Source organism: Cryptomeria japonica, chromosome 11 (genome assembly GCF_030272615.1).
Source record: "Cryptomeria japonica chromosome 11, Sugi_1.0, whole genome shotgun sequence".
In the NCBI taxonomy this organism is placed as follows: Eukaryota; Viridiplantae; Streptophyta; class Pinopsida; order Cupressales; family Cupressaceae; genus Cryptomeria; species Cryptomeria japonica.
Window position 1 is genome coordinate 50,997,624 of NC_081415.1, and position 11,291 is coordinate 51,008,914.

The 11,291-nt window shown below is 34.0% G+C and overlaps 1 protein-coding gene across 4 annotated transcripts; it reads left to right on the forward strand.

The window, feature by feature from the left end:
* Positions 1-2,085: 2,085 nt before the first annotated feature.
* LOC131051369 (uncharacterized) lies at positions 2,086-6,239 on the forward strand. 4 transcript variants are annotated; one of them, XR_009107113.2, is made up of 3 exons: positions 2,507-2,529; positions 3,259-3,352; positions 4,164-4,279. XR_009107113.2 is itself a non-coding variant. In XM_057985858.2 (2 exons), the coding sequence occupies exons 1-2, from the start codon at positions 2,520-2,522 to the stop codon at positions 5,870-5,872; spliced, it is 522 nt and encodes a 173-aa protein (XP_057841841.1). In that variant the 5' UTR covers positions 2,086-2,519; the 3' UTR covers positions 5,873-6,239. The 4 variants fall into 4 exon arrangements, 1 of the variants encoding a protein (XP_057841841.1); XR_009107112.2 differs by lacking the exon at positions 2,507-2,529 and adding an exon at positions 2,536-3,065; XM_057985858.2 differs by lacking the exons at positions 3,259-3,352; positions 4,164-4,279 and adding an exon at positions 5,361-6,239 and having other exon boundaries at positions 2,086-2,529.
* The last annotated feature ends 5,052 nt before the right edge of the window (positions 6,240-11,291 follow it).

Genomic DNA, 11,291 nt, shown 5'->3' on the forward strand with positions numbered 1-11,291 from the left:
TCGAATGAAACAATGATCTTTGTTAACCAATAAAGTAACTTTATCCTTATATCTCCTCACCAATACATTAGGAAACATTTCTCCCTCTTGCATCTCTGATTGCATATTCTTAAAGAAGCCCCAATATGCGGTATCAAAGACTACGATATTATCCTTGAAGCTTTTGAATTGTTCCTTTTATGTGTGCAACAACTAGCAAGAACTTGTTCTATTGCTTCCCTTTCACACCAAGTAACTCATTCAAAAATAGAAAGACTAAGCATATGGTTAATGAACCAAACTTGAAATTAGACTTTCTCTCCTTTGTTCTCTTCAGGTTGTCCAACAATTGACATCTCATCAATTTGCATAGGCCATAGTTGGCACTTTCCTTCACCATTAGATAAGTCGTATGAATGGTAGTAGTTATAGCAAAACCTTCTCTATTTGTGAAATAGATTTTGTACATGATGCCCTTTGTCACATATCGAACACCTCCAAGGCCTTGATGTCTTCAATTGTCATACTTTTGTTGTCAAATCTTGAGCTAGGCAACTCAATTACAATTGCATTTGTTACAACCCTTATCGTTGGAAGAGGTCCGATGGCACACAAACTAGTCACAACCCTATTGGCATCCTTTGTTATCTTATAGGGTTTGTCCAAATGCATATCATCATGAATTTTACTTAAAACAATTTCGACCCATTTGTGATCATCACAAAAGTCTAGAAAATTCTTTTAGATATTTAACCCTTTCTTCACATGTATTTGTACTCAGGTTTGTAGGAGATGTGATCATCCATAAGCAATGTCTATCTTAGATCTTCAAAACCCATATGATCATTTCTATAGATAGAGGTGAAATGTTTATGAATGTGGACCAAACTTGTGAATTCAAGTCCTCATAAAACTAATTGATTGTATAAATCCTCATGGATGCGTTACACATTAAGATCTTTCATTTTTAATTCCAAAACATCTAAAATCGAATATCATATCGAAATTATGCATCCTCAAATTTTAAACTAAATCTTTTTTTTGGTCAATGGGCCCTTGGTTTGCTGGTGAAGTGAAAAGGTCCTTAATGAGCTCACTAGGGATCAAGTCTTGTTGAGTGCAAGGCTTCAACATCAAAAAGGGATGAGGTCGAGATTGTACCTCACACAAATTTGGTGGAATAAATAGGACACGTCTATTCTGGCTCCAAAAAGGTGGTACGGATTGACTAACACGCGTGTTAGTCGCACATTTTACACCGTTGATTTTGCAATATACAGCTAAGATTGACTAACACGTTGCTATCACGTTGTACGAAAGGTCTATTTTGGAGTGAGAATAGCTTCGACCGAATATCCCTTAGTCCTTAGCTCTTAGCTAAAAAGTTGTGATCCCATATAAGATAGCTAACTTTATAGATAAAAATTCCTCCATTTTAATTATTTCCATGAATAAGTCTAAATACCATCTTTTAGTTCACGAAGATCATTTTCGTGCAGTCATACCTAAGACATATATATACACAACCACTTCACACCGAGCTTGAGTGCACTAAGAGAGCTAGAAAAATACCCAAATGGAAAACCAGCCACCCAAAAAAAAATCTGACATGCATTTTCACGCCGCCTATATATAGATAGATAGATAAAATATGCCTTGCAGACATCCAATTCACTGGTGTGGGGCCAGTCCATGATGTCCAATGTCTGCCACCGTATCATATCATAATGCATGGTGGGCACCATGACATGGCAGCATAGCGTCTCATAATGGAACGGTGACTAATACCACCCACGCCATGTCATCGTGCATGGACAGGTGGGCCATAACCTTAAAGTAACATTCCATTGACTTCTATCCATGTGTATGAGCTGGTCCTTATCATCTGTCCACGTAAGGATGATTACCCTTGTCTCCAAACTATTAAAAGCCCACAATAATAGCCAGAAAAGAAGGAAAACGAATGCCAATTATTACTATTATTTTTTAAATCTGAAGATTTGACTGATTAGGCTTATGTGTCCTTTCAAAACTTCTCTAAGAAAGGCTCAAAATCCAATAATAGTAGCCATTAAAAAGCATAAACATCTCATTAGAAAAAGTCAATCCGAGACACCTAAACTGCTAAAATTCTTTAAAAAATTAAATTGGGTCCAATTATGCACTGTTTTCTCCACTACCCACATGACCAAAAATTCTATGGTTAGATACCCAAGTGGTGAAAATGTCAAAATCCAGCCTGATAATGAGGCATGAAATCTATGTGTGAATTTCTAGTGTTTTTGTTTTTGGATGTTGGTTTTCTTTGTTTTTTTGGAAAATTGTGTATGATAATGTATAACGTGTGGATCATCATCCCGGAGCCCTAATGTCTACAGTTTGTGCGTTGCAATGGATATGCATGAGAGAATAAAATTGCAGTTCCCAGATGATGGGTTCTTCTCCCTCCTCCGGGCAGCAATGAATGGCTTCAAGGAAATGAGTTGATCTTGTGAACAGAAGAAACCGGAGGGCCAGGACTCCTTATACGTACTGGATTCATGCACTCAGGTATAAAAGGATTATATTTTAGAAATCTGTTAATGCTGTTTGGGTAAAGTTTAGTTTTTCTAAATCCTATTCATGCTGTTTTTGGTATAGATTAGTTTTTTGAAATGCCATTCGTGCTATTTGAGTGAAGATCAGTTATTGAAAACCTATTCATGCTATTATGGGTAAAGATTAGTTTTATTCTTAAATGCTATTCATGATTTATGTTTTTGATATGATTTGGGTTTCTGGAGGGGAGGATTTTTAGTATGTTTTATGTATTTCTGTTTTTGTGAAACACCATTTTTTTGTACATGTTTGTCTTTAATATGCTTTTTTGCTTTATTTGTTTTTTTTTCTGTTCTTTTAGTCGGAGGGGTGGGGGAGGAGATTTTTTGTAGAGTCAGAGGGGTGGTTAAGGTTTTGTGAAGGAGCTTTAACTCGTAATTTTTTTCTTTTTCCTTTTGTTTATTTGTTTATTGATTTTTTCTATTTTGAGGGCAGCGAATGGAAGGGAGTGGAGTGGATAACCCGACTGGCTATGTTTTCTTTTTTGGGTATTGATTTCAACTGGGAATGTTTTCAGGGACAAGATCTTATAAGATTGCCCCGATTTCGCTGGAATATTTTTATCGGTCTCTAGTTTTATTTTGGATAAAATTTGGAGTTTTATATTGGCATTTGGTCTCCAACAAGGACTCTGAATGATCTCAAAATGTAAGATCTCATATGGTTGTTGTGATTTTCCAGAAAACTCTGATTGAGGTCTTGTTCCCGTGGGAAAAGGATTGGCCTTTTGAATTAGGCATTTGTCTAAAACATGAACTTGGAATGATCTCAATCGGTAAGACCTCTCATCTGGGCACTGTTTTCGTGAGAATTTTCGTTGGGGATCTGTTTTCTGGGGAAAAAATTGAGGCTTCTCGTTCTGGACTAGAAATTTGGGATGTACAAGGATTTGGGATGTTCCCAATTGAGGTTGAGTGAAAGTTGGGAGCTATCAATGTTTGTTTACTTCTTTGAAAGACCAATTTGTGTTAGAATATATTGTTTTCATTTGAGTGTTCATGTATTAGGTTAGGTCATGACTGCAAATACATGTGTAAACGAGAATAGCTTTGTTATAAGGGGAAAGATCTAAGGTGGGTGCATCATTCATCTGAAATTCTGGGCTGGATCCCTTTTTTGTGTGGAAAAGTTTACTTTTGGAATAGGCAACACTAGCATTGCAGAAAGAAAAAATGATAGGGTCAATTGTTTTTTTAGGTTGGAAACCTTGGTTCTTTGTAAAGTCCTGTCCCATGAACTGCCTTTTGCAAAACAGTCTGGTGGACATTAAAAACCTTCTATTCTATGAAAATTTGATCTGAATACAAGGACTTATATTTTTTTTTGATCTTTTTTACTTGAAATATAAAGTGACCACTTGGACTTTATGGAAAATATGCTGGGTACCTGGCATTTTTCTGGAAAGTATAGTCAGGCTCATCTTGCTTTTCTTGAATAAATAATTTCAAAAGTGGGTACCTTACCGAGGATCCCCGTTTTGGTCTTTTGGTAAAGGATCCATATCCATATGCAAAAGTTGCAAGCTCCATTCTGAGCTTATTAATTTAGTACTTTGCTGTTCTAATACTTTTATTGGGATATAATAGGTTTTTTCTGAAAATATTAGCGTCGCTTGCCACATGTGGCTTGTGGAGTAAGAGGTGGTGCTGACAGGAAATCAGAGCTGTTCTCTTCGTCAGATCAGCAGGAATTCCTCCATCAGGTGGGAAATTTTGTCTTTAGTGAAATGATTCTGATTACAAGAGCAGAAGATTTATGGCAGATTTATGGTTGATAGCTTGGTTTATCACATGCAAGTGTAGAATCATCTCATCGGTTGAATGATAATGATAAACTGATCAGATTCTTCTCTCCTAATTGGTATGCCAGATAGTCATCTCGATCGTTTCTCCTCTTCTGGGTAATACTTTTTTGGGAATTTTATGTCAAACTCCTTTCCAAAATGATGTACTATCTTGCAGTTTTAGGTGTTCCCTATGACAAGAAGAGTATATTAAGCAAAATTTGTTGGCCATTTAGTTTGGCATCATGATGACAATTGAGAGAGGGAGATTAAGATTTGATCCTGATCGATTCTGAATAGTGGGATTTGTGAACTGTCTTTTCACTTTTGAACGATAGCCGAGTGATTTATTAGTTGAATTTTTTTTTTGACTGCATTAGATTAATCTGCCTTGAGTCTAATCTGATTTGTTGTATTTCTAGCAATCCTCAATCGTTTGTTGAATGTGGCCCAAAAATGGTTAAATAGTAGGTGAATATTCTTGAATAGTTGAATCGTCTGGAGGCAGGCCTAGATCATTTTGCGACTGGAGAAGCTTTTAACACTTTCTTTCCTGGGGTAATGGAGAAGTGACAACTATCATTCTACCCGCAACCATAGGTCTAATGCATCATTTAAATAATATACCTTGATTCTTCGCCAGTAATTTATGCATGGCAACCCAAATTGCTTGCAGATATATGGTTTCCAAAGTCTGTAATATTGTGCATAGTCAAAACCAGAAACTATGCAAAACCTAACTTGCTGTTGCGAGAAAGATACGCCTTTTATGTATGACACAAATTTGTTCATCTAGAGGTTTAAATAGTCTGTTTCATAATGCTGGATATTAATGCTGTCTTTAGGACATATGTATCAGATTTTTTGTAGAATTGTTGCTTGAATCTATTACATAATGTGTATTAGAATTTAGTTGGCACATGAATTTACTGCAACAAACAATTCCTCTTTAGTCATAAATTAAGCTATTTAACAAAAGATGGCTGTTGTTTATGTTCAGGTAAAATGACTGTACAAGTGGATATGGGTATTAGACGGTTGCATACATTACCAGTCCTATGTGGTAAAGTCGACTGGGCATCAGACCTGAAGCACCCCGAGTTCACATTAGCATCTGAGATGGTGCATTTGAATGGAATGCATAAACTTAAATATACTAGTCTGCGGGATATCATTCCTTGTTCTCCAACAAATTTAGCATCTCCTCGCAGGGAACCTAATTGGTGTACTAATGTATCCATAAGAAACAATTTAGTCAAGCATGCAGCCCTTGCATATCTTCAGCCAATGGTAACTGAGAACAACAATGATGATGATTTTTTTGTCAGGTGTTTGCCAGTTTTCTCAAACAATGGACTGTTTTCTTCGAGCTTCAAGGACTACATTTTGACTCCAATTGATGCTTGTATTGGCTTTTTCACGACCCAAATTGTCTCAAATTTGATTGACACTTTCGACTATCTTGCGGGACAGTTTGGAAGAATATTTCGACCCAGAGCATCAAAGAAATAAACACTCTGGAGCTGATGATTTGGTTGTTTGCAAATTACATCATTCAAAGTCTTTAGAAGAGAACTGGCTAAGATCAGTAATGCCAAGCCATGATTCCATGAAATTTTGCACCTTATGTACAGTATTTGTGTGTCTAAATAATGTGTCTTCTGCTTCCATGCATCTTATTTGAGAATCTTCCCTCTCAGATGAGGTGGATTTCAGTGTATTTAGTCTCTTTTTCTGTAAGAAAGATCAATGTTATCTTCTCATGACGCACTGTTTATAAAATATTTTTGTACCTGCCGAGTGTGATTCACATTCCAGGGAAATTTGTTTTGTTGCAGGAATTTTGCAATAAATGTAATGGATTGTCCCTGAGCCTCAATGCTTTCTTTACATGTAGGGCAAACTTTACCATTTATTTCAGTTGAAAATGAGATCTAGATATTGATCAATTTCACAGGGAACTTGATCTGATCTATCCTAGCATTTTTATCCTTTTTATAGCAAAGAGGAACAGAAACCCAAACCTATTCATTATTTAGAATGTATAATAATTCTTAACAGATTTTTATCCTTGATGTATTTCTTTTTAATTGACAGAAAGTGGCCCTTAAATTGTTCTTGTCGATTAATGGAGCACCCTTAAGCGTTTTGAATTTCTTTTGAAACTGCAGAAAGCCAAATCTTCATTGATTTTCAGTATCTGTATCAACAATATCTGTAACCCCATATCCATATATATATAGTATATACACACACGTACACATGCATATTAATATTTTTGTCATTATCCTGCAGCATGGTTAACATTAACAACGTCTTATATATAAACCATTAAGTTAGTAAGATGAGTCCTCTGGATTTTTCATTCAGTGCCTGATGTTGATAAAACCATTCATTTACAGTGTATATATATATGTGTGTGTTTGTCATTATCTTGAAGCGTGCTTAACAGCTGCAATTTCTTATATACAGCCCATTATGTTAGTAAGATGAGGCACAGCATTTGTGATGTAAAACATTCAAATAACAGATAAATTTAATTTTTATGAGCCTTAGTTTCCTCTGGATTTTTCATTCTGTGTCTAATGTTGATAAAACCATTCATTTACAGTGTACATGAAATTACAACACAAGATATTATTGTCTGTTTTGCATTTGAATCTCAATTTCCTACTGTCCATTAATTCAATATGAGCAGAACTACATTTGGGAATTTCTGAATATGTTGGAAAATTAAATAATGCCTTTGTCAATGGGCGCCCTTCATCTATTGGTGAAGTTGAATGGTTCTAAATGAGTCCAACAGGGATTCAGGTCTCACTGAGTGCAAGGTCTTGACATCATAAGGGATAAGGCCAGGATAGTACACTAGACAAATTTGACGGAATAGATACTCTTTGTTCTTCTCTCATTCAAAAAGATTTCAGTATAAAAACTCAAAATTCCATATAGAATTAACTAAAAAGTTCTTTCTGAAGATATAAAATCCTCCATATATATACTTAGACCTATATACACCTACATTTGTTCCTCCTAAATTCTTTATTTAATATCAATTTTTACATAATTATACACGGCACTGTCTATGGAACAGATAGAATGCACCAGTCCCATAGCCAGAACCATTATACACTGACTGTTAACAAGAATTTAGAACATATCTGGTTTTCTATGGTCAGTTCTACATTCAAATTTTGTGGGGCTTCCTTAATCAACTGGGATGCCACCCTTGGACAACAGAGGCACACAATAATTATACATTTTTTTAATAATTTAATTGTCTTCTGACATCTTATCTTAATCAACTAGCAGAATCCAATGGTCAGACACCATCTATCAATAAGATGAGAAGAATATTTTTTCTCATACTAATGATAAACTAGGATAATTGTCAGCATATAAAATTTCATAATTTATACGTTATATAATTTTATAAACATGTGCCATATATTTAAAGTCACATCAAAAGCATTTATTAAACTGGGAATACCATGGAAGAAATTTTAATTTTCTCAATTATTGGCTTGGGCTCATGATATGCCCACATCTTTGTCTTTGTTAAATTAGTCTTTATGATCTGTTGCGTGGCTCTATGTGACCTTGTTGACAATTAGGAAATAAGATTCATTGTGATCAACACTCAAATGATGAGAATAAAAGATTTTGTGTAGATTAAAATAATTTATTTATTAACTTTATTAACTCAATGGTCTAGCGAATAATGATAACATGTATATATTCTTTCAACATGGTTTGACTTCATATTTTATATTTGTGAGCCAAAACAACCTTGATGGTAAAAAGCATTTATTGGAAAAAACAAAATAACAAAATAACTTTAATGGTTAGACTTGAGGAAAGTCCAAAGGTGGTTGGGAAAGCTCTATAGTTCAATTTTAACTAGGGGTTGTTTAAAACTTTTTAAATTGCGGATTTAGTGGGATGACATCAACAGGTCATGGGTCTCTATAGTTCAATTTTAACTAGGGCTTGTTTAAAACTTTTTAAATTGTGGATTTAGTGGGATGACATCAACAGGTCATGGGTCTAAACTAAAGAGTCTTGTTTCCAATCTCTTATATGTCTTAACTTAATTGATTCTCTATATTTGTTCAATAGTTCTTCCATCCTTGTCGAGTTTTCCTTAGTCTCTCTTATTAGGGTTATACTTTTTTCTTGTTCTACAATATTCATGAGTATCATTTTATTTGACGATTTCTTTATTTCATGTTCTCTTGACACACTCTAATAAGGCCTATCCTTGCCTTCTCAATCATTTTTATAGTAATTTCCATTGATTTCCTAAGTCTATTTAAATCTACCCTCTTTGTTAAGGTCCATCCCCTTACTTTCCTCAATGTTCATTTTATCCATTTCTCCACAATCTAGATTGACTCTTAGTAGTCACATCTTTTTAGGATCCCCTATTCTATAATCATCCTCTAGATGCTTAAACCTCCCAAGGGCAATGACTCAATTTGTGCTCATGCATAATATTGCAATTTCTTTCATAAATATCTTTAATTTCATTCATTTTTAATCCTATTCACTATGATTTCCATCATGGCTTCATTCATCCTAATATCACCAACAATGAAGGTCTCAACAAAGGAACTAAATGTTGATAGAAAAACCTAGAAAAAAAGTCCAAGGTTGTATAATATAAAAATGTAAAAAACCTAAATATAATGCAATATAAAGGAAAAAATTAGACATACAATAAGTACAAACCAAATTATAAGAAATTATGCACACAAATTACCCAAATTACTTGTGGTATTGTAAAATTTTCAATATGCTACAACCAAGACTGCAATCTATTAGTGAGTTGGGTTGTTTGAGAATGCAACCTTAATTCCATACAAGTGATTTAACCACAATGTATCAAGGAAGAGATACTATTTTAGGCCTAGGGAGAATTTTGGTAGTATAAATGAGGTTTAACAATACCATACATGTAATTTGGATTGTATCTCTATCATTTTTATATACACCCTCAAGGGCCACAAGGTTACAGTCTCTAGAGGTTGAAGCCATTCTGATCAAGAGTCAACACCCAAACATTTTCAATTATCAATGACTACAAAAGATATCAAATCCCAAAAAGACACAGTTGGGGTATTGTTAACTTGAGCATGGTTATGGTACTACATATTTATAAATTCCTAACTATAGTATCATATATAATTATACATGAAAAGAAGGAATGGTATGAGAGTTAATAGCCATATGAATGATAGTTTCATCATAAAAATGAAGTTAGATTAGGTTTAGCATCATCATTAGCCATCATTCTAGATGCATTAATATCACATGGTAACTCATCAATAGGTATCTGCTTATTATTATTATAAGCGATAGATGACACATGATTATTATATAATTCATGGGAAAGGATATAATAAGCATTAAACAACTCAATGAATGAGGAAAATTGAATTCAAGGTAAAGAAATACCTCCATTGGAAACACATGCTCATCCATAGCATAAAATATCATTAAAGACTAAGGTTGAAAGGGTGTCATGCTACAAAATATAGGAACATATAAAAATAATAAATATAAGCATACCTATTAGGCAATGATATTGACTTGGAAGGAACTATAATGTATATTATTCAAGACTGAAAGTCTATAATCAAATATGTATATCACTATATGTACTCAAACCCTAATCAAACTATAATAAGAAAACGTAAAAATTAATCCAAGCACTAGGAAATTTGGAGTGAATGATAATAGTAAAATGATACTAGAGATCAAAAATACGAAAATAATTAATACATATCCTTATGGTCAAACCCTAGGGGATGTAATCATGGAAAAGCTCACAAAAAATGTTAAGGAAAAATGCTCTTCCTAATATTGATCTAGGATATTTAAAAGAACCCACATAAATGAAGCACAAAATAAACCTAAATAAATGAATATCAATTAGGAATACATAATTAAAATTGTATTTACAAAAGTAAATGTGAATTACAAAGCACTTAGTTATGGGAGCTATGATGAAGAAATACGTTTAATGGCCTATAGAATTTGATCACCTGGATATTGTAAATAGATTTCAATATTTGGTAAACACCTTGTGTTTTATATAGTTTTAAAATTATTATGGATTTAATCCATGTTTTTAAGGATTAATCTTGAATTTTATTGCTTTGATACAATAATATAAATACCATGTATCTAACAAAAGCATAAGGTTCCAAATAGTTTTAAAATTTTCTATGGGTTGAATTTGTACTACATAGGACCAATTTCAACTTAAATGACTTGGCATGCATAAGTGTTTTAAAAAAATTGAGATTAGCCTTGCTATATATATAGAGTGAGTACAAATTGTTGGGAAATATGTCACCCTTGTTTCTACTAGCTATCCAAGAGTAAAGACTATCCATACTAAAAAATACCTTGAGAAGATTGTTGACATTATTGTCATTGACGTCAAGGGATGTCAAATGGTTGCAAAATAGAAGGTAGCAGTCGTGATGTCAAGGGTATCAAGAGGTTGCAGAGAAGCAAATAGCAGTCGCACATAACATGCATGCTATGTTGTGCATTTGCACATAACACATCGTGTTATGCTACAAGGGTTTCGACCAGATTCATCGTCTCCATATATCGGCAGTAGTGAACGAGTCCTGAGTTGGTTTTGAGAGCCGTGATTTATGTGTGGCATCAACTGTTTGGTTCACGTGCATCTGAGGGTTTTGTGGTGTGTTCGAATGAAGGGAAGAGACTGTTAATCCTACGAGGATCCAGTTAATACTGAGAGGGGCGATGAATCAGTATTAATAGCAATTGAAACTTTAAACCAAAATCAAACTTATATAAGATCTGAAATCATTTATCAAATATCTCAACTTCTTTTATCAGATCTAACAACCTCTTAATCATATTTTCTAACACATTAATCAGATTATTTACC